Raw genomic sequence first — 23,490 nt, 5'->3', positions numbered from 1 at the left:
TGAGGTTATCGGCGCGCCGGCGAGGTAGTAACTCGTCCCGGAGCGGCAATACTTGACGCGAAAGATTAGTTGTGGCTTTGGAATGAATCGTTTGGGGGGAGGCTCATATCGGATTCGGGCCTAGGTAACTAGTGGGTGTGGTGGTTTTGGTTTTTTTTCGGAAGCTGATGCCAAAGTGAGGCAAGGCGCCAAATGGCAACTAGAGAAAAGTCGAAATCTAAGTAAAACAGGCGCGGATCAATGCCGGCAGAAAAGGAGACAAGTCAAACAGAGGAAAAGGATGAAAGAGAGTGGTAATCAGTCAGGTAGTCTGATTTTTGACAAAAGCGATGCAGCTTGTACTTTGTTTGTGGCTCCAATCGCCCGGCAAACTGCAGCTATTTGGTGGGCTTGGACTGCAAGTGATGATGTTTTCGCGTGAAGCCAGTCAATGGAACTGGGGCGGCGCGCGCGTGCTTGTGTTCAAGCCTCACTTGAACGGAAGGCTACGTGTGGCTGACTGGGCTGTACTGTACGTGTGCTTTTTGGTTGGCCCATATGAAAGTACCTATGACAGGCCCCACACCCCATGCTCCCGGCGAGCTGCACTGATGGTAGTGGAGCAAAGTCCGATTCGGCACCGGGTCCTCCAGAGTCGGGAGGGGAGAATGGCCGGGATAGGCATGCGCTAGATTCTGAGATTAATAATCCCGCGGCCCTTGGTGAAGAAAGAGTCACTCTTTTTTTCAAGTCATTCTGATCCTGTTGCTATTTAGAGAGCACAGACTCATCCATCTGCAAAATTCAGTAGTGTGTACCTTCTCTACCTTCTTACATTTGTTTCGTTATAGGGGACTATTTTGTCGAAGGAGAATCTATTCCTGCTCAATCAAGAAATAATCACAGTTTCGTGCACAAAACCATGTCGTCTTCATCACCCACTGGTGGAGAGAAGCAGCGCTACGGTCAGTACCACACAAAAAAAATACATCAACATGTCACTGCTTTCCTGGTTTCTTTTTTCTTTTTTTTTTTTTTTTTTGTACAAGATGATGCAAAATTGTATCTTCGTTCCATTCTCCTTCACATCACTCAACATAATATTTCCCCCTCGGTGACCCCTCCTGGCCGATATCGGAATCGATGACTGAATACCTGTAAGAAAGAACGCGAAGCCAACCGGAGAACCCCTTCGCGACTCTCATTCCGGACCAGCAGATAGCAATCATACCATCCTTTACCTTGGAGTCCGGTGTGACGCTTCGCAATGTGCCCGTGGCGTATACAACCAGGGGCCAACTGAACGCGGCCGGCGACAATGCCATGGTCATATGTCATGCCCTGACAGGAAGCGCTGATGTTGCCGACTGGTGGGGTCCGCTGCTGGGTGGCCCTGGTCGTGCCTTTGATACCTCGAGGTTCTTCATCGTTTGTATGAACAGTCTCGGGAGCCCATATGGCACGGCCAGCCCGGTTACCGCCAAGAATGGTGACCCGAGCCTGGGGCAATACGGCCCGGAATTTCCCCTTACTACTATTCGCGACGATGTGAAGTAAGTGTACTCTGGGACATTGCATAACGGCAATTATACTTCTCGTGGGACTCGCAGACATTAATGAGGTGATTACAGCTTGCACAAGATGCTACTGGACGACCTTGGTGTCAAGCAGGTGGCCGCAGTCGTAGGTGGCTCTCTGGGAGGAATGTTCGTTCTGGAGTGGGCTTACTTTGGAAAAGACTATGTCCGATGCATCGTCCCAATAGCCACTTCCAGCCGTCACAGTGCTTGGGGAATCAGTTGGGGCGAGGCGCAACGGCAGAGCATTTACGCGGACCCCAAGTACAATGACGGATATTACCCCTTCTCGGATCCTCCCTCTACGGGGCTTGGAGCCGCTCGTATGTCGGCACTGTTGACCTACCGGAGCCGGAACTCCTTCGAGGCCCGTTTCGGTCGGAACATCCCCGATCCGTCGCGGCGCCAAACAATAAGAGAACGGCCCCGGCCCAGCACGCCATCCGAGGCGCACTTCCACATCCACAACGATGGCCACAACATTTCCCGGGATGGACTATCCCGGCACAATAGCAACGGTCAGGGAAACAAGGCAGCGAATACCGATAACAATCCCACCGGCACCCCTGCCACGGCGCAAGCGCCTGACGAGGAGCGATCAATGGATCCCCAGTTCCACGGCCCAGAGAAAAAGGAAAGCCTCACCGGTGGAGATTCTGTGCCAACCTCTACCTACTTTTCCGCGCAATCCTACCTGCGATACCAGGGCGAGAAGTTCGTCAAGCGTTTTGATAGCAACTGCTACATTGCGATGACTCGAAAGCTCGACACGCATGACGTCTCGCGTAGCCGTGCCCCGTCGATCGCCGATGCGCTGGCCATGATTGAGCAGCCAACGTTGGTTCTGGGAATTGAGAGCGACGGCCTCTTCACCTTTGCAGAGCAAGAGGAGATAGCTGAGCACGTCCCTAACGCGCGCCTCGAGAAGATTGACAGCCCAGAGGGGCATGACGCCTTTTTGCTGCAGTTCGAACAGGTCAATCGTTATACCCTCGAGTTCTTGCGGGAAGTGCTTCCAGACATCATGGAGAAGGACGGCGATGGCAGCTCGGAGACAGTGGACAGTTCCGTGGGGCAGCTAACCAAGTCCAGCACATTTGGAGAGGCCGAGGTCGATGATATTACGGCTTGGTAGTTTGTCTAAATATTTTCTACTTCTGATGAACCTGGCTGTGATAGCTATCTGAAACTTTGGCCTTGAGATACCTGCTTCACATATTCACATTCCCATGACCATATTTGTTACTGTTTCGACGTTTGCTCTACGTCGCATATTTCCTACACTATCTAGTCTAGTCTTGAAGACTTAGGGGGCCGCGGTCGGTGGGGTGTAGACAGTTCGTTCCTCATACACACCGAAACCAAGTCTCCAGGCTGGTTGCTGATCATGCCTGACAAGAGGCGCAATATCATTGCCTCCTTTTTGTCGTTTCTTTTCTTTTTCTTTTTTTCTTTATGCAAGTGGGACGAGGAGCACATGCAGGAATCGGGGGGATTCCTTCGCCTCACTCGGAAGAACTTGCTAACTTGGCAACTGATTCCCGGACCATTACCCGTTGGCGGAGTCGTCCTTGCGCAGATCACCATGTTCCAAGTTGGGCTCAAATCTGGGCCTCAGTGTCGAAGTTCATTGCCGGATGACAATCCCCTCTCGCTGCAATGACGCAAGTGAGCGCGGGTGCGCAAAATAGATGCTATATCTGAGGGGCAAAAGTGCATGGGTTGTTCGCCTTCGGCAAACCAACTCGTAAAGCGGCTTATAACACACGAAGGGCGGCTATGTATCAACGGCACCGGCGAGCAACGTCGATGAGAGAGACTGGGGTCGAAAATGTCTGGAGAAAAAAAAGAAAAAAAAAAAAGAAAGGAAAGGTTCAATACCCTGGCCTCCAGGGCTGGGCCTGGTCTCGCTTACTCTCTCCCACTGGGTGAATCGACTCGCTTGTGCCAGCAAGCATCTCCGACAAGGCCGGCAGACTAATCTTTGATTATTGAGAAAGCGACACGTCAGGAAAATGATCGCGGAGTATGGCCGGCAATACTCTGTGGGGAAACTCGGGGTCAAGATCTAGGCGAGCTTGGCGAAGTGTAGAGAAGATGAAAAAGACAACAAAAAGAGCAAACAGTTCATCAAAAAGAAAGCTCTTTGCAGATCCCAACGTCAATCTCGAGATGGTGTCTTAATATAAACGTTGTGCCCTCTTTTCTTTTTTTTTTTCTAGTCTTGTCGTCTTGTCCGCCCCCTACCCGGAAAGTCTAGGATATGACCAGTCAGCTGCAACGGGAAGCCGTCGTTTAAAAAAGAAATCAATAAGGCTGTTTTCTTGTTACTCGCTTAGTTACCCCATTCGGCAACAAAATTCTTCGTGTTTTTGACATAAGAATTAAAGGGTTGCGAGCCTCTTCTCCCCGCCTTAGCCAAGCAAACCGATCGAGGCCTGGATCGCCCGCCCACATACCATACACCCCCAATTCCTTCAGCTCTCACCGGGGTGCAGAAAAAGAAAAAGAGAAGAAAGTAAAATAAAAGGTGGGCGGACCGACATGGGCCGGAATCAACGCGATTGATGGACAAATTAGCATATATTCGCCCAGGAGAAGGTTTTTGGGGGTGTCATGCATGTTTCTGCTCCCCGGTAGCGGGTTGCAAATTATCCACATCGACGTTGCAGTGCGGCCCTTGGGGGTGTGTGCGTGTTTGGCGCGCGGAAGCGCAAACACGATGTGAAGGTAATAATTCGAGACAGCCATATTTGTGGAGGCTCGGCATTGAGGGGGGGACTATTGACACGGGAGGTGACAGGAAGCGGGACCTGACTGTGTTTTTTGATGGCATAAATCTCGGTTGCAATATGGAAAGCAGATTGTGCAGTCGCACGACATGTTGGAACTTCTGCAAACCACTTGATTCTGTCTAGGTTACTGAACAAGCAATGTGTATTTCATATGGTTGTTTATCCTACCGAGTCCATTTTCCCTCCTCCTCCTCCTCCTCCTCCTCCTCCTTCTCCTCCCCCGTCCTGCATCTTCCCCAACATCAAGCCATGCACACCCACTTCACCGGTCAGGTCAGGCCCGAGGCCCGCGACTACTGCCGCGGCGGCCCATTCCCTCCGGTGTCACTCTAAGAAGCTTTGCAACATGATAATATGCCCTATTCTGGTCCGCACTGCAGGGGACGGGGTGGAAAGAACTTCGACCGAGATCTCATGCAGGTTCAAAGCCTTCTAATTGCTGTTAAATAAATGCACCATGTGGCCGCATATTGAGATCCCTCCTTGTGGGAATTTTAAATAGTCTTGGACGTCATTTTCTTTTCTGAAAGGGGGTTTCGATTCATGTTATCGACCCAATCATTTTGTCTTGTATGCCATGAACAATGATGGGTTATTCCAATTATGAGCCAAGATCCCGTTCTGTGAAGTTTACCTATGTAGGTATCAATCGGTGGCTTCTTCGGAGCTGGAATGAAATTGATAAGAAATCCAAGTTGACGAGACATGTAATTCATGCCGCCAGATACGCTATTCTGGAGCTCGCCAGGAACGTGATATCCAGGCACAATATTTTGGGTTGCTGCCCATGAAGAATTTCAATATATACAGCCCGACTGGTCACATATATTGCAACCGCGGCAGTTTGGCCCCCTGTGGTTTAACCGAGTAAACCCAGTCCAATTAGCGTATTGAGGTGCATTATCTAACATGTATGGATGCTATTTGCTACGGCGTCATCTAGATATTACAATTATTTAAATCCAACTCTGTGTCCTCCACAAATGATACTGATATACATATGACATCAGAAGAACTCATGAGGAAGGCGTGAAGTCTAACTATACCGACCCAATATTTGCCATCCCCAGCAGGATCAGGGTTGCACTTGTGCAGTATCGCGGCTAGCTGGACCGAACGTCCCGGCCTCATGGCAGGCTTTACTGAAACCATCCTGTGCAAAATCTTGGTAGTAGGTAAACCCCCCCTCCCTTTTTTTTTTTCTTCACATGAGAAACACTTGCCCTGCCAACCGTCCCAACAGGTCAAGCCAGGCTATTCTATGTTCTGGTCGAGGAGAAATGGGGATTGTCGCTTTGGCGCAAGTTCCCGGTCCAGTCCCAGTAATTGTTCCCGCCCGCAGGACACCCTCTTTCCTTCCTTGGACCCGGGATTTGCAGCTCCTGGTGCTGTCCAGCGGAGGACCGAGACAAGCCCTAGCTAGCTGCATTCACCAAAGTTCATACAGCCGAGAACTGTCGTGTAACCGTCGACTTTGACGTACATTTCCATCCAACTTGGGCCAAAATCGCGAGCAGGCTAGCAGGCGTATGTATATGTTTGTGTGTGCAACCCGAAACAGACTGGGTTTGACAGGAGGAGTTCTCTCGAGGCAAAGAATCAAAAAGTCCCAAACACTTCGCCATGACGCCGTCAATTGGTGCATTGGTTGTGATATGAGCCGTGCATCTGAGGAGAAGCAGGATGATATTTGACAGATGCAAGGGTCTGGGCGGGGAAGAAGGGAGAAATATCCATAAGGGGCCTGTTCCTAAGTTTCGCAAGTTTGGTTCGAGCCAACCAATCCGAACAGCAATCATAAAACAGCCTAGGTCTAGTTTGGCGTCGTTAAACCTGTGATAAGTTGTGATCTCTGACAGGTGGTCTGCATCTTCGACCTTGGGGAAGCCGGCTGAAATCCACCCTGCTTATCACGAAGCTTGAATGGATATACACTGTCCTATACTTCTGTCTTGTATCTTCTTCCGGGTTCAAACATATTTGAGAAATGCCAGGGGTGGTGGAAAAAGGAGAACCGTCTGGACTTGAGTATTTAATCTCCTCGTCGGTGCTGCCGCAAACATCGTGCTGCTCTAATGCCATCCGCAACATAGTCAACCATGGGAAACGGGTAGCCAAGTCAATCAATTGCACGCGCTGGCATGATTGGTGATGTCCTGTTGTTTCATCAGTGACAGGATAGCGCATCGTCAGCCTAGCTGCCCAGACTGCCCAGATGCACTGCCGAGCGACGACGCACCGGCGGAGGCACGCACATGGAGCAGAAATAGGGTGTGGTGTGTCTGTCTAATGCAATGAGGCGGCATGCAAGGGAAGCGAGCTGAACCACCTAGTAAGAATACCAATCCTGTAATCCATGGGTTTATCTCCCGAGTGTGCTCAGATAAAAAGCAGGGAAAGATTTGATTATTGTCCTTTTTTTTTTCTTTCCTTTTTTTCTTTCCTTTTTTTTATTTATTTATTGATAGCGTGATCGGGCCAGTCAGCTATTCAGACAGCCCCATGAGCCGGGCAAAGTACTGAAAGTACTGTCGGCGGCCAACGAGCCACTCGACTCGGTTGATCGGTTGGTCGGCATTCTTCCCGAAATGCCGGGATAGGCCAGGTGAACTTTTCTTATCACAGTTCCGCGACGTTCGGCAACACAGCTGCGAAACCAATCCCAAAAAATCCAGCACAGGCCTGCCAGGCACCGACTGTTGCAAGGGTTATTTGCGGGGTTCGGGATAATACTACCTGCCGTATGAGTAGCTGATAGAGCTTTATCAAGGGTTCCAGGCGTTCAGCGGAGTGTCGCATTGAATTGTGAATTGAAGTTTGGGGTTAATTATTTCCCTCTTGCTTTACCGATAAAGCGTGGAGTAGGAGACGATCAAAGTGTCACGGGACTCGGTGTGGGTTTTGAGGTAATTACAGGTACGTGGTAATTAGGTACCTTACTGACTGAGTCTGTCAGATAGGAACCGGATGGGGCCGGAAACAAAAGGAAGAAGGAATTAATGATGAGATAGGTAAGGTAGGCGTCGTACATGCCTGGTCTGGCTGGTCGACAAATAGGGAAGGTACGTACCTGCACCTATCTATTGCCTAAGAGGTACAGTACCTTTCGACAGGCAGAAGGTCCTTCTTCTCCCCACGGGGTTTATCCCAAGGTTCCTGCTGGCTGGGTTGAAATGCACCCGGTCCTGACTAGCGCGCTTGAGGTTTCCTATTCCGTGTATGTTTCCATTCGCTTTTCGGCAACATCAGGGGTCGAAACGTGGGGGTACAGCGCCGTCGGTGGGCGTTTGCTTGGCTCAAGACTTTGCCTGCTAGGCATGTCATCCGTATACAAACTTCTTTTCATCATATCATGGGAAAGGCCAGATGATGATGGTCTTTATTACCAACTCAAAAACAGGGTTTTTGTTTCGTCATGGGATCCATCTCCTCTCTCTATTCGCTGTCGCTTGGCGAATTTTCACCGGGGCGCAATCGGCCAGGTCGATGGCCTCAGCGTTGCATTCACTTATCCACTTGGTGATGCGATTGCTGGACATTATTATCTGTTGCAGTATCGAGCGAACCCTGTCGAGCGGGTATTTGCGCACGTCATTGTCTGGGGTTAAGTCGCAAGAATTGAAAGCCAAGCCAGACCTCACTATGGCTAGCCGCATTGTGTCTATTGTGCGTGTGCTCCAAGTTTTTAAACTTTGTTCACTTTTGATGTTAATGTCTTCTTTCATTTATTGCCGAGGTACCTAACTTACTTATTGTAGTGCCATACTGTACACAAGTGATTCTTCGTATTATAATTTTCTGGGGAGGGTTCCTCCTCTGTTTTATCCCCTCTTGATACGGAGTGATTGATTGATACTGGCGCCCTGTCCGGTTCTGCCCATAGGACAGATAACACACCACCAAACCTTGATGATTGATTGGTTAACCGCGATAAGGGCCTGTCATGACTCTTGCAGTGTCAAGTTGATCCGATCTGTTTGGCAAACGATTGTCTCATTCGCTTGTCTGATCATCCAGGTCTCTCTCTTTTTGCTGTCCATTAACCGGATTGTCACATTCCTCATTCTACTCCCCACCCCGCATTGTCAAATTTTGTGCCCCGGGAAGTTCCCCAGCTCCGGCTACTGGACCTGGGCTGGCTGGGGATGCATGATAAGGAAAAAGAGACACAACACACACAACACACACACCTCTTATGTTGTGCCAAATCAAATGTTAGCATGGCTGTTGAGACATTAATTAGGCTTTTCCAGACCGCCCAACTAAACCTTCCATTTTTACACATCATGTGTCCTTATACGCAAGTAAACGGGGTGCTACTGCTCACCAAAGAGTGAAGAAAACAAGAAAACAAATGGATTTAACAGTCATTCACATGGCAATATGGTTTCCGTATTCACAATTATCTCCCCAAGTCATAAACCCACATGTACAGTATACCTTGCTGCGTCCCGTACATCCATAGTGGTATTACAACAAAAAAAACCTGCGCAACCCACGCCTTGGCATGTGTGGTGACACCAGCCTGAGGAACGGATCGATCACAAATCAGTGCTACCTATTACCTAAGTCCTTCTCTCTACCGACCCAATCTGTTTCCTTTTACCGACTTTGTTGATCATTTCTCACTTCTCACACAAGCATTTTTTTTTTTTTTTTTTGTTTCTTCACAATAGTATTAGTAGCCAAGATTGTTTCGACACAACCGGGCTTGGCAACCCCAAATCCAGAGCTCTTGACTCTCAAGTCTCCACAACTATCTACCGGTTGCCGCGTGTGTTGTTTTTGTCTTTTTTTTCTTTCTTTCTTGTTTGTTTCATCTGCCCCTCCTCCGTGGATACAAGTACCATCCCGTCGAGGAATGGGGCTACCCGAACAAAAGAAAGATAACATTCTTTGCATGCGTAGTACTGTAAGTAGACATATATATGTAAGTGATATTACGGAAAAGTCTGGCTTTCAAGCAGGCAACTAGTCATGTATCACTACGGAATAACACCCACCGGGCCTTGGCAGTGGGCTCGGTGGGCGCTTTTGACGTAAACATGTGGAGGAGGATATAAACCTGGGGCTGCCAAGAGAAGGGATAGGACAAGCCTAAGAGATTGAGCAACAGACAAATGAGGCAGGGAGGGTCCAAGGGAGTTCCTCGAAAGGAAGGACAGACTAGACTAGTCTAGAGTTTTCAACAAAAAAAGAAATGAAAAGAGGCACATCCTACTCGTAATGAATGGGTGATTGGTCAAACAGAGCTTTTTTTTTGGGGGGGAACAGGACCCGGATGGGCGTGTGTTGCGGCTGAGGGCCTTGTCTCGCGCGATGATGAATCAGCTACGCGCCTTTCAGGTCTGACAATTCGCAAATCCCTTGCATAAGAGAGGGGAAGAACCCAAGCAGATAACAAGCCACGGTAGTAAAATTATTACCCAGTGGCGGCCGCCCCGGAGACCCTGGGAAGTTTGGGAGTGGACGACAATCCATTCCCCGCCGACAGGCCCGGGGAACATCGACCCATGGGAATGCGTATTTGTACAAATGGTGAAATTTGCTTATTGCGCCAATAAAACATGTGGGTGGGCAGCAAGGTACGATAGCACTGAACAAATAAAAAAAAAGCCAAGGCCAGAAGGGAGGAGGGGTGGGCGTGGGATGTTGGGGAAATAGGCTGGGGCTGACGTGATCCTTCCTTGGTGGCAGTGACACATTTTCATTACTTGCCTTTCGCGGCTCAGGCTCGGCATGGAATTAGCTGAGCAAAGGGATGAGGAAGGACAAGAAAAAAAAGTTTGACAGCGGAAAGCCCCGAGGTACGGACTGTTAGAGGTTCTTCCCACTGTTTCCGCGTGTCATGCAAAAAAAACGGGCTTCACAATTTTGGGCACATTCGAGTGCACTCAGGGTCATCAGGCTACCCCTCCTGAGCGGCTCTGATAGCAAATGGAAAAGTCTTGATGGCCTGGTAAATAAAATTGATCAAGGGGAGAGCGTTGATTTCATATTTTACAGCTAGTGAGACTGTTTTGATGTACCTGGGGCTCCAAATACAATACAGTTTACTTGAGTGAGACAAGAGAAAAAGAGAACAGAGCTCGCACAAATTTAGATCCCGCAAGGAATCAGACTTGATAAATCGACAGAAAAAGTTATAAGGTAGTCAATATCTGTTGCCATCAGACAAACGCCCCAAGTGTGGCCACATGGCGACAAACTTGGGGAAGCAGATGTGGCAATAATAGGCCCACAAAAGTAGAAAACTGTTAAGTATGACAAAAGTAAAGAGAATATCAAAAAGACAAAGCGCCGATTTCCAGTCTAGTAACCCCTTTCTATATCCGAGCAGTAAAAGCCATCATCAGTCGTCCCTGTGGCATGATTCGCAAATAACCGGATCCCTTCTAATCTTTCTTTTTATAACGCCCCTGATACGCTGAAAACAAATCATATCTTTAGTAGTTTCAAGTCCGTGGATAGGTTTGCGTGACAAAGTAGCTTGTCGGCCAGGCAAATCACATCCGATCCATTAGGTCCCCTCCAGAAACGCTGTTGGAGGACGAGCTTCTACCGCTGAGATGGTATCCATCGCTGGGTGTAAGAAGATCATGGACGGCGACCTTGGGAACGGGAAGTTTCCTCTGAGACCCATCGGGACGACTCATGATGTCGGCGAGCGAGATACCGCCACTCCTGCCGCCAGCAGGCGGTGCGGCCATGGCACTAGGCTGAGGGTGACCGTAAGGTGCGTCAGGTTTCGGTTCCAATGGCGCCAACGCGGGTGTGGTGTGCTGCTGAAGGCTCAGAGAGCGGAAGGGCGGAAGCTCATAAGAGGTCGGCATCGAGTAGTTCGAAGGTCGAAGACGAGGTGAGTGAGCAGGCGTGGCCAAGGGCGTGTGATCAGGGGTAGGTGAAAGTGAGTCGTGGGAGAAAGTCGGCGACGACGGAGCAGTGGACTGGGGCGAGTTGGGCCTTGATCTTTTGGCCTGCCTGTAGCTCTGGTTGTAATGATCATCGTCCTCATGCGAGTGGGATCGAGACATGTGGTAGCTTGAGAGAGAAGCCACAGGACCAGCTCGAGGATGAGAGCTGTTATGCATGTAGTACGGGTGATGCCTGGAGCTGTGGTGGTGGTGATGGGGAGGTGCCATCAGGTTGTCGCGCTCCACCTGATGAGCAGCCTTTGCGAGCATCGAGATGTCCATGTTGTTCGAGGTCGGAGGCGGCCCACGGTGGTAAGGGTAGGCGGCATGAGGGTTGAGCCCCGAAGATCCAGCGTACTGCGCGTAAGAGTGAGGAGGTGACACGTTGGGCGAGCCGAGCACCGAAGGTGGCGCCGACCGGATTGCCTTGTGACCCTGAGGCGGTGCCATCATTCCATCGGGACCGACCATGGCGTGGTGCTGAGCCTGGCCCTTGGCTCCTCTCCTCGAGTTGGGGTTGTTGTGTATCCTCGAGTGGCGGGTGAGCTCATCAGAGCGTGAAAACTTTTTACTGCATCCAGGAAACTGGCAGGCGTGGGGCTTCTCGCCAGTGTGCGTCCTGATGTGACGAGTCTGGTGCTCAAGACGGTGGAATGCCTTGTCGCAGAGCGGGCACTTGTAGGGCCGCGGCATCTCCATGTTTGCTGGCTCTGATGTGGATTGACCACTAGGTAGAGGGCCGTTGGGCCTGATTGCTGTGACGGCGGCCATGTCGCCTCCCTCAGTAGACTGTTTTTGTGACTGTTGCGGCTGCTTGGATGGTTGCGGTGCTGGTGGAGATGTTGAAGATGCTTCGGGATTCAGCAGATTGGAAAAATCCACTGCTGACAGAACTCGTTGCATGTGAAAGCCCTTTGAGGCCGAGTCTACCACTCGACGGTTCAAAGAGAGAGAAAAAGAAGAAGAAAAAACCCTCCTCGGCAATCCGCCGTTTACTCCTGCAGGTTTAGGCAGAATAGACGAAATCGATTTAGTTTTCCAGATATGGAGTGCCCCAAGAGTTAAACTTGGCACAAGGGTTTCGTTGATAAGTTTTGATCCGAGAATTCGTCTTGCGAGCAATGTTGTTGTGCTGCCTCTGTGGGTGAATCCCAAGCTCTGGCCGAAGGGAACTTTTGATCCCAAGAAGACAAAGAGGTAAAGTAAACGGCTTTTCAGTTGCAAGTTGAATTCACCGAGGTTAGTTGGTGGGAAAGACGACGACTGCTATATAACGGTCGGGTTCTGTGAAGGTTTTTTTTTCCTCGGGTTGAACGTGGGGGGGGGGGGGGATGGGGGAGCATTAGCTTTAAAGCAAAAAGTGGCGGCGGATCGTACGGCCAAATTCGGTCAGGTAAGCACCAGGCAAATTTTCAGGAGAGGACAGGAACCATGGAGGGACCTGGTTTCCCTTTAAATGGGGTTACTGGGCCCTGGGCGTGAGCAAGGTACAACAGCCTGGGGGGCCAGGGTTGGCGTGTGCGTGAGTGCTGGGCTGCTCTGGAGTTGGGCGGGCCGGCAACTACCACCTAGGGTGTGGAGTAAAAGATTGTGGAGAAGGGGGGGCATTGGAACAGGGCAAGGGGCGGAAAGCTGGAGGGGCGTGGTGTCATCAATCAGCGCCGCAGACTTGGAATTTTTCACACCCGCCCACTCCTTCCACCCTGTAGGTACACAAAGCACGTAGCATACCCGCACCCATCTACCACACAATAATTGTATTGTACCTTGCCATGTCGTGATGGTACGCAAAGATAGCTAATTCTAAGGGGAGATAAATACATATACGGAGGAATGCGTGTGTAGCACAACGGTTGCGGTATCTGCCACGATTTTGTGTAGTATGTGGTAATTTTGAGACCAGCCACGGCTCTTTGCCGAATGTGTTGGCAATAGATTTCGGGTAAAGAATAAAAATGAAAAAAGAATTAAAAAAAAAAAAAAAAAAAAAAAAAAAAAAAAAAAATTACAAAATACAAACAAAGCAAAGCATCTTAGCTTTTTAGTACGGAATGTGTCGCGCACTCCGGGTTCTCCCTTGGGTGCCTGGCTGCCTGTTTCAATGAGTGACTGCTCGGCGGTCTGGGCACTTTTTCTCCCTTGACTGACGACGTCAAGCAGCGAACCGGGATGTGCTGTAAGTCCAAGAGAAGGGAGAGGAACCATTAAGAAAAACGTAATAAAAGAGCACATTTTCCAGCTTCCTGTTCCACGAGCTTCCTGACAGCTGGAATCATGAAGCATAATATATTTTCACCCGGTGAATAAATTATTTGTCCATTGGTTCTTTGCTCGATTCTTTTTCACCCAGCTCACTTCAGGCGTTTCTTTCCGTTGGTTTTGTTCTTTGCGTGAACCGGAAAGACACGATCTTGAATAAAAACATATTGATGAGCTAGGGGAACGTAGGTACGGTAGCTTGGGTAGGTACCTGGGTAGCTATTTCGAAATCCTGCCCATCAATCAATCTATTACCCCAGGTCCGCTCCATGCTGGGGTTATGGCATGCCATGCCATGGCATTGTCGACAGACAGTTGACACCCGAAGGGTGGAGGCAAGTAGTACCATCACAGACTTTCTTTTCAATCTTGACACACCCTATCTCGCACCGTTCCTAAACTTCGGAAACTAGCTCTCCTATATCTGTGACTCGAGAACGTGATAAAGCAATGTCCTTGGGTTGCTGTTGCAGTACAGAAGGAACAAAATTCTCCCCAAGCTCACCTCTCAGGCCATTCCGTAGCCACTCTGAAGCACCAAAGGTAGCTGAATGCATTACGACTTACATTGGCGGCGGGCGGTGAGCGATGGTGGCTTATGTGAATGCAGCTACAAGGTGAGAAAGCAACCGTTGGGTAAATGAGTGCCAAAGAATCAACAGTTATGCCTGCGTGTGTTTTGCTTGGAGGGATGATTGGGCCTCCACGTTTCCGCAATTTTTTTTTTTTTTTTTTTTTTTTTTTTGTTGTGTGCCCACAAAACGAGCTGATGCAATGAGACAGATACGATGGGAACATGCGTTTTCCATGGCAGATATCCATCTCGACTGGAGGTTTTCCCTTTGCCGGTACTACGTAACCAGATGTGTGATGCGAACATTAGTGGCTTTCTAGTTGACGACATTTCAAGTCTGATTCGAATCCAAGCAAAAGGTACCATCGTGGGTGTGGGGAGCGTGGGGTCTTTTTTTTTTTTTTTTTCCTTTTTTTTTCTTCCTCTCTTTCGTCAGGCCCTCTCTCTTTTCTCTCCCTCGTTGCTTTTACCTGGTATAAGCTCTCAGGTTTGGATCATCCAATTTCCACCATATATTCTGGTGGCCAATCGGTCCTAGGTCCGGGCCTGTTGTGGCGCTCGATGCGAATGGGACTATTTGCTCACAATCTGGGCTCTTTATTTTTTTTCTCTTGTGATTTCTCATGCCAGGACCCAATTCACCGTTCGAAATTTCTTCCTTGTCGAGAGAAGTGGTGCTGCTGGTAAGGTACCTACCGTAAGTCGTGGGTACGAGATTGGGGTCGTCTAGCTTGCGTCAAGGGGTGGCTCTAACAGATAAGGGATAAGGAGGGCCGGAACGAAAACTTTGGGAGCTGTGGGGGTGCAGATAGTGAGTGCCGTGCCATGTTCTTGTCATCGTCAGTTGCGGTTGGGGTTTTCTGGGGCATTTACCATTGCGTAGTTGTTGTACCTATGTACAGTTGGTGGAATACCGATACCGTACACAAACAAACAGCTTATTATTTGCACACAACACAGGCTTCGGAAAACAAATGAATTATCGGAACCTGAATGTGCAGCACTACTCAGGAAAATACGAAAAAAAGGTACATACAGTAAATGTTCCCTTTGAACACGTGCATCGAGGGGTTGAATCCGGGCTTACCGGTATTGCTGCTGGCTTCCAAATGACGGGTAGTCGCAGCAGATCTTTCGTAAAAAAACGCGGTTTTGGATTTCTACAGTCTCACATGCATCCCAAGGGGTTGCCTGCCGGGGGCCCATATCCACCAAAACATCTCTTTCAGGTATGGCCAAGCCTATCTGGCTTGGACGCGACACGAGGCTTGTGTCATGGAGGCACTCGTAGTCGTGGGGGAGCAGGTAAGTCAAGCAAGGAGACGGCAGCGAAAAAGAAGAAGAAAATAGATCAGCGTCATTGCCCACGCAAAAATCCGGGGTAAAGCCCATCATGCAGTCAAGACTTCAGCAGAAGATGTTGGAGCTAAATTTACTAGGCTCAAGCGGTTAAAAGCCATAATCACTAATTGTTATGTGTACCTAGCACGGGGGAGGAAAAAAAAAGATAGAGAGACAAATAAAGCAAGTTTCTGCGGTCAAAATTGCGTATGAAATGTAAATCACATGCTCAAGAATCCAATCATGTCATCGCCAGAAACCTCGCGAATTGCTACTCCGAAAAGAATGATGGAAAAGCGCATCCTGGCACCCGCCCTGTCCAATATCTCTCTCCCTCTCGGCCTCGTGGACTTAGCTGGTCCGCCCCGGAAATTGGCACCGGCTTGTTCGCTTATCTCGCGCGACCCCGAGCCTTTTTCTTCCAGTCTCCTTACTGCTATGCGCAAATATCCCTGATTTGTTTAGGCGCCGCCTGGGCATTAACCATCCGTCCCCAGGTGATTAAAAGTGTGGGGGAGTAAGTGAACATCAGATATGCGACCTAAATAAACCACGGGGTTTGAAAGGTTATCTTTTCGACCACCTTTCGTTTATCCGAGTCTGGGTCGGTCCGGATACAACTGACTTATCTTTCATTTTTCCCCAGTAAAGTACCAATTTGAGCAACACGTGCTTGGCAGTTTTTATTGAGCTCACTTCATCAGTGCGTCAATGCTACCGACCGGTCCAAGCAAGCATGTGCTGCCCCTCTCTATGCTCCAGGTTTTCTAGGGGTGTATCACCCCCCACGTGCAACCGAAGAAAATAAAAATAAATATAATTATCGCCAAAAAAAAACACACCTCAGTCATGTAGCTAGCCGTTGGTTCAAATACATAGGCATCGTGCCTTATGAGACAGTCAGACAAATCCATCAGCAAACCCCCAGCCGTGCGCGGGACGGTCTGCTTCGCTGCCTCGGCCATGGTCCATTTAGTTTCCTCGTGCAAAATCAATTCGCAGGGACGGTGCGTAAGCAGTCCACCACGTGGTCGCTGTTCCTGGCAGGACCGGCACAATAATCTCAAGGCCTGGTCTTCTCGGTTAGGAGGATGAAGATAAGGGCCAACAGGGCGTGCGACCCAGCAGTGGAAACCAAGAAAAAAAAAATCAGCTGGAGATTTTTCCGTCACAACAACATCACAATATCAGCTGGAACACCTTTCTGGCCTTGTAGATTTGATTTACTAGTACTTGACCGAGAGAAAGCCATTCTTGCCGATGCATGCAGCTATGACGATAGTTATGTAAGGGGGCAAAAAATTACATAGAAATCTCCAAATACTCAAGCAAAAAATAGAAAGGATCAAGTAAATCTCTGAATTGCGAGTCAGGAGTTGGAGTAGTCACCGCATGGCTACGTAAATTTGAGTGCCCTCTTGGCATTTGGAGTTGTTGTTTTGGGCCCATTTGTAAATGCCTATGACTTCTTCCACGGGGAGAGCCGGGCTAGCGGAGGTCGATCGGTATTCCTAAGATACGGGTGTAAAAAAAAAAAAAAAAAAAAAAAAGTTGAGGTGACCCACCAGGCCCGGCCTTGCCTCGGTAGTGCCAGGATTAACTTGAGGCTTGACAATGAAAAAAAAGTTTGGGGCTCCACGGGAGTGTCGTGGAGTTCCCCATCGAACCCTGCAACGAAAAATTTTAACTGTTGTGTGTAAGGGTGAGTCTTTTTTTGGCCCCTTTCTGTCAATCTCGGGATCATCAACATTCCTGGATTCCTTCACCTTTGCGCACACCGTCAGGCGGTTTATCGGCCTTGGCTATCCGCTTAGCGCAATCGCTCCGGATAACGACTGTACGTACTCGCTAGAATTTCTCTGTCTACCTACCCAGAGGCCCCCAATGGAAATCGTGAAAATCTTTCAACAATTAACTGCTTCTAGTTACATTAGCCCTGTGCAGCGATCCACGTTTACTTTGGGATTAATGCACTGTCTTGCACACATAATTCACAAAACCAGTCCCAAACCTCAAGCTAGAACAAAGTAAACTGTGGAGAAACCCATTGCAACCAGGCAGTTGTCAGGAATGGGGGCCGAGAATTCCCCCGGTTTTGAATCAGTCGATTTGCTACGCCGGGTGGCCTTTTTTCTTGCTCGTCTTGGCTCGTCCCCCTTTGATACCGACTTTCTCCGGAGTAGCACCTACCACGAGAAAAAGCCGCGCACTCACACAGACGACAAACCCACGCATCTAGCATCATCGTCACCCAACTAATAGTTCGGTTAGGTACCTCCACTCAACACGCTGCTGCCAAATTTCTGACTTGACTTTCCAGGCGCCAGCAAATAAGAATTCGTTCAACTACCCTGTCTAGTTCTGTGGTTTGAGTACCCTTAATACCGTCTTTAGTCCGGAATCGCTAAAGCCAAGTCCTAGTATCGTAATTCGTACTGTAAAAAGAGGGTTGGTTTGCCAAACAAGGAAAACTTGCCCGGATTCGCCTGATGTTTGCAGCACCAGTAACTTGACGCCAAGGTAGCGATGCTCCAGTATTGGTCTAGGTTTCCCATCAGGCCACACAAATGCTGTCGGATAATTATCCATCTGCAGGCTCGACGGGCAATACAACATCAAGGGTCATTGGTTTTGCATCGATCTAATTTTTTTTTTGTGGTTGCTGTCATCCTCGGGCTTCTTTGGGCATGTGTTTGTCGTGGCACCAATTTTGTTACGCACAGGTCGCAAGTCAAATGCAATGTTTTGAGACACTTCAGCATTTCATTATCGAAAACTGTGAGTAGATGACATCTGTTTGACTACTGCATTTAAAAACCAAATAAATACTACCCCATCAAGGTGTCTCAATTAGGTACCTTAGGTCCCTTTCGATTACGGAGTATCTACGATAGGTACAGTATTATGTCGCTGTCATCCAATAGAATCAAACCCACGTCAATCTTAGGCGGGTCTGCGGCAAAAGCGCACAACCATAGCAGCCCCAGTTCTATCTAAAGCCTGTATTCCATGACAAGCCAGTTAATACCACGTAAACCCCGGTGCGGCTTAGACGGGGTTCCAGACTGCGATCCTTGTTGCACCTCCCGAGTAGATCCATCCCGAGCTAGGCAGGAGATTTGGCCGTAGAGGTTGACCACTGTCTTTGCTGGGAATGTTCTCTAGCCAAACGAGGAAGCTGCTTGTAATCAAAATTTACACACCGAGGCACATTCTGGTAAGGAGTAGAGCCGCCGGCCTGCTTTCCGTGCCATCAACTTAAAGCCGAGAATAAGGCTATTTTTATTTTTTTTTTATTCCAGGCCCCCGGAATCCTTCTCCTCACAGCCTCAGTTCCGCCGCGGAGAGGGAGGGAAAAAAAAATGGTGGGGTAATAGCAATCAAAGCCGGGCATGTCAGCTCTGGGGGGCGATTTGAACACCAAAAATCAGGGGTATGGGATGATCGGGTGTCGGCCGGGGCTCCCGCTGCGCTACGACAAAGCCCAGTGCATATGCAAATTCCAACCCTTTGCGAAACGACGAGATCAGTGGGAAATTCGGGTCGGGGAGGGAGAAATAAGCGCAATAGCCGAGATGTTTTCCTTGCCCGCTTCCTTGCCCACTCCCTGGGACAAAAGTCTGTATTTACAACGTAAGGTAGTAGTAATCTGAGTTGGCGAAGGTACTCCCACACGGATCGTGGGGAGGTTATTGGAGGAAGTTACGTGTGCTTTTTTCTTTCTTTATTTTGTTTGTTTTCTCATGTTTCTTCGTGTTTCTTTTCTTTCTTGCTCCCCGTCCATCGTGCGTGATTCTCCTTTGCCTCTCTGGGTGGCTTGGAAACGAACTTGGCTCAGACCATTATTGTCGCACATGAGGAACAGTGCCTGGCGAGATGTGCAAGGGGTGCAGTGTTGGTTGATTGGCGCATCCAAGACTAGTAAAATAACCACATTCTTCGACATGGTTACCTGAACCCTTTGGCTGTTGAAGATTCGCTTAACATGCAGAGAAGCATTATTCCGTACGGAAGACGTCAATCAACAGTTCCGCCGGACAAGGTGCCCAGCTACAAGCTAGCAGCCAGCTTGCCAGCCGGGGCAAGCGCTGTCAGGGAAAGTTTTAGGTACCTTGGTTACCTTAGCCATAACTAACTACACCGTGTCAAGCCAGCGAATACATCAGTGAGTTCGTATCAACCGCCATGGCGCCTTTTGCTTTCTTTGTTTTGTGCTAGCATTGATTGTGCAAAAACCCATGAACTCTCGCAAGGACCCGGTTGGCTTCTTTGCATGCCTCCGTACGAAAAAGAAACAATCGCTTCTTTCTCAAGCCAAGGCGCAATGCCGAGCCATTTCGTCCGGCGACCAACTGACCCCCCGCACTTTTTTGGTCGGCCAGACCAGGAACGACGGCAAAAGTTGGAGCTTCCCGTCGTACAGCTTCTGTGTTCTTCTGCTCAGGCTTCTTTGTTGGTGCGGGGGTGGGTGTGATGGACTGATATGGATAGATTGGCAGGATGAAACCCCAAGCTGCCGGCACGGTTAGCCCGTAACCCGGTTGGACTGCTTGAGCGGGGAACCGTACCATTTCCCCTTCTTGGTATTATTTTACATGTCTTGTTTATTTTTTTATTTTATTTTTTGCTTTTGCCTATTCAACCCCAAAATCTTTCAACCATTTTTTCCCCCTCCATGTTACTTTACTATCCCTGGACCGGCGTTTTGGACCAGATGCTGGTGTGCTGTTAGTTGTCAGGCAAAGACGGTAAAGGACAGCGCAGCAAATGACCGTGCTCGAACCGGAAACTGGTTCCTAGTACAGCGGGCAGTCAAGCCAGAAAGACGACGCATGCAGATTCGTGGCGCGCACCAGCAAGGGGTTTGCGGTTCCTGATGGGCGCGCAATATTAGCCTGTCGGCTGCTCACCCGGTTGGTGACCGGGGCGGTTAAGGCACACATCTTCAGGCAGGTCTGGGCTCATGCATGGCGGAGCAAGCGCAACTGAAAGTCGGTGCTGACGAGGGTATGAGCTCAAATGTATTGCAAGTGTCAGGCCCAAACGGGGGCACGGCACTCAATGACTGGAATTCAATGCTGGAGTGAAAGGACTTGCTCTTAAATTTTGTTGATTTGAGTGGCACTCACTGACACCTCGCAACAGGTGCCAACAAAGGCAGGTACTGACAGGTAGGTAAATTGCCAATGTGCATAAACGAAACCTTCAATATACTAGATAGTCTAGACAAATCTTATTCTAGAAAGTCACGTGCCGGTGGTAGTGGAATCGGCCCCACATCAAAAAGATGCTTCAGTACATTTACGGAGAGACTAGGTAACCAATGGTAGGAAGGAAGCTGGCCAAAGTACATTGGAGTAGCAATACCCCTCCAAGTATCAAATCAAAGGCAAACAAACAAGCGTGCTCAACCAACCTAGTCCCACTCCACCATCTGCGGTATATCACTTCACAACGTCAAGTGCACATATCACGACTCAGAACGCTAGTCGGCCTGAGAAAGGCCGAGATGAGAGCTTGAGATGGATTACCATCAGGTTCACGGGAGGGACATATCGAGCTTCGACCTTCCATCGACGCGTAGGCTCAATGATGATTCCAAGCAGCAAGCATATCTATTGCTTCGACCGCTAACGATCCATACTCTACATCATATACATAGATCGGCTACCGACAGTCTCGGCGGCCCAGGCACAAGAGGAACTGACAGCTGACCCTTTCCGCTTCGTATCCACGGGACTGGACGTCTTGGACACGCTGCTTGCCGCGCCTAAGAATGACGGCCGTACCAGAGACATCGGAGGGGTCCAGCGAGGTATAGTGACCGAAATCTGGGGCCCGCCTGGCGTAGGCAAGACTTCGCTGGGGTAAGTCACTTTGCCTTTTGTTTCACACTTGACTCAACAGTGTGTACCTGGAGGTCGGCTAAAACGGTTTTTTTTTAGCCTGCAGCTTGCCTCGAATGCACTCGCCAGCAAACGATCGGTGGTTTGGGTAGGTCGGTCAAGATCATGTCCTTTACTGTGAACCGATGCTCATAAACAATGTCGCCACTGACTAAACGGGGAAATCTATTGCAGACTGTTTCCACAACATCTGCTCTCACAGGCTGCCTGATATTGTCGGCACCAAGCATGAGCCTGATGTTTTGGACAGGTTTGTCCACTTTGAATGTCCAGAGCTGGCACACTTGATTGCCTTGCTCTGCAGACCAAATGAGCTCTGCGTACCATTAGACACATCACTCGTCGTTGTTGATTCCCTTACGGCTTTGATAAACCACGCATATCCTCGAACATTTGATGGCAGGGCCGCTGCCAAGATGAACGGCGGTAGCAAGAGTATGTCAAGATTATATCAGGGTTGCAAGCCAAGCTGGCTGCTGCAGCAGCAGGTAGGGGCCCGTTCAAGGCCTGTATTGTGATACTGACTGACTCGTGCTCCCAGTTCCGTCTTCTTCTGCAAAACGGCAACAGACTCTCCAACATTTGATAGGTGCACTGCAGAAGTTGGCTGCAACGCGAAACTTGGCCGTGGTTATATTGAGCCAGTGTGCCACCAAGATGCAGCTTGAACGAGGAGCTGCTCTGATTCCAGCCGTCAATGCAAGCTGGTGGGAGGATGGAATCTCCACAAGGATAGTCCTCTTCAGGGACTGGTCCATGCAATCCGGTAGCGCTAGGGCCGCTCGCTTTGCTGCAGCACTCAAGGTCAACGGAAAGAAGGTAGACGAGGGCGATGTTGAATTGGCCGCGTTCGAGACCGTCGCTGTAAGTTTGGTGCATAGATTTCCCGGCCTCTTTTTGTCTCTTGTAAATTTTACATGCTGGCCCAAAATTTGATACAACAGCACTGGATTTGCATATACTAACTGCCCTACACCGTATGTAGACTGGCCTTGAAGCTGTTGCTCTTGACAGTTGCCGTCGGCGCGCGCCACTGGCTATAGCCACAGCACAAAAACGCAAGCTTGGGCCCTCTGGTAGCCTCGAGATTCCGGACAGCGATGACGAAGACTACGGCTGGCAGGAAGAGGACGCCTCTGCCCTTCCGCAGATACCTCAGTGGCAGGGAAGTGAGGACATTCTACTCGTCCGGGGCCAGGATAGTGACGAGGGTGAAGAGGTTGAGCCTACTGACGATGGACAAGATGCCGAATCCGACAAGTGACATATGAGCCAATCGGTCGATGACTCAAAAATATCGATCCAGTCACTGTCTGACCTCAACCGTAATACGAAAGGCGTGGTCCTGACGGTCTGGAGTCGAGTAATCGCGCTATTGCCTATTCCCGGCTGCTGCCCCTATCTATTGGCTATCGCTTGACCTAGCATCTCATCTCAATCGGGGGAAGCTCCTTCACCAAATGAAAAAGTCATGCCAAAGTCCCATTGTGTGGTCGTTGAAACACTGGATTTGGTAATTACCATACTGAAAAAGGCCCACTGCAACCGGCGGAAATTTCTTCATCCCCTCACCCCCTTGTGTGTACACCGCCCATGGCCACCCCAGCCCATCTTCCGGGGATTATGGTGGGTGGTGCGGCGCATTCCGTCGTCCAATGTCGGCGGCACGTCGGACTGATTGCGGAGGAGAATGGCGTGTCTGTTCTGAGGTAATCAATGCTGGCCCTGTTTAGTCAATACATGCTGAGCAAGACTACAACGAAAAAAAAAAGGGAGGAGGACAAGCGAAAAAAAAAGATCCCCACAGATTCTACTTGACTCGATCGTGGCATAGTAGCGAAATTTTTGTCTTTTTTTTTTTTTTTTTTTCTCTTTCTCACTCTTTCTGATTCACTATGTCCCCTCTCTATTTTCTTTTGCTAGTCTCACGCCCCCTTCCATCTTCAAGGTGAGTTATTGATAGTGGATACTCAAAAGGTTAGCGGCACACTGGAGCGGAACTGGCTACATCAGCCCTGTTAAATGTCGAGCAAATTTTTGCAGGTCAGATTTTCATGGCATGGACGATGAAAGATTTTTTTTGTCCATATTCCGTCAGAAGCTCATAGATGTTGCGGTATATCCGGCAGCCGGCACAAGGGGAGG

The 23,490-nt window shown here is 49.3% G+C and overlaps 3 protein-coding genes across 3 annotated transcripts; 2 read left to right on the top strand and 1 right to left on the bottom strand.

Annotated features, from left to right (window-relative positions):
- Positions 1-749: 749 nt before the first annotated feature.
- On the top strand, positions 750-2,691 carry PgNI_04042 (uncharacterized protein; the record flags this gene model as incomplete). The annotated part of the gene is made up of 3 exons (XM_031124094.1): positions 750-944; positions 1,142-1,532; positions 1,611-2,691. Exons 1-3 carry the CDS (start codon positions 902-904, stop codon positions 2,689-2,691), a joined length of 1,515 nt encoding a protein of 504 aa, XP_030984730.1. The 5' UTR covers positions 750-901.
- Positions 2,692-10,857: 8,166 nt separating this feature from the next.
- On the bottom strand, positions 10,858-12,168 carry PgNI_04041 (uncharacterized protein; the record flags this gene model as incomplete). The annotated part of the gene is made up of 1 exon (XM_031124093.1): positions 10,858-12,168. The coding sequence occupies one exon, from the start codon at positions 12,166-12,168 to the stop codon at positions 10,858-10,860; it is 1,311 nt and encodes a 436-aa protein (XP_030984731.1).
- An 8,719-nt stretch (positions 12,169-20,887) lies between these two features.
- Positions 20,888-23,245, top strand: PgNI_04040 (uncharacterized protein). Its single transcript, XM_031124092.1, has 6 exons — positions 20,888-21,019; positions 21,102-21,306; positions 21,385-21,437; positions 21,520-21,780; positions 21,887-22,209; positions 22,331-23,245. Exons 1-6 carry the CDS (start codon positions 20,962-20,964, stop codon positions 22,607-22,609), a joined length of 1,179 nt encoding a protein of 392 aa, XP_030984815.1. The 5' UTR covers positions 20,888-20,961; the 3' UTR covers positions 22,610-23,245.
- Positions 23,246-23,490: the final 245 nt, after the last annotated feature.

The sequence above is a fragment of the Pyricularia grisea genome (genome assembly GCF_004355905.1).
Source record: "Pyricularia grisea strain NI907 chromosome Unknown Pyricularia_grisea_NI907_Scaffold_2, whole genome shotgun sequence".
Classification (NCBI taxonomy): domain Eukaryota; kingdom Fungi; phylum Ascomycota; class Sordariomycetes; order Magnaporthales; family Pyriculariaceae; genus Pyricularia; species Pyricularia grisea.
Note: the sequence above shows the minus strand (reverse complement) of the source record. Positions and strands in the feature narration are given on the sequence as shown.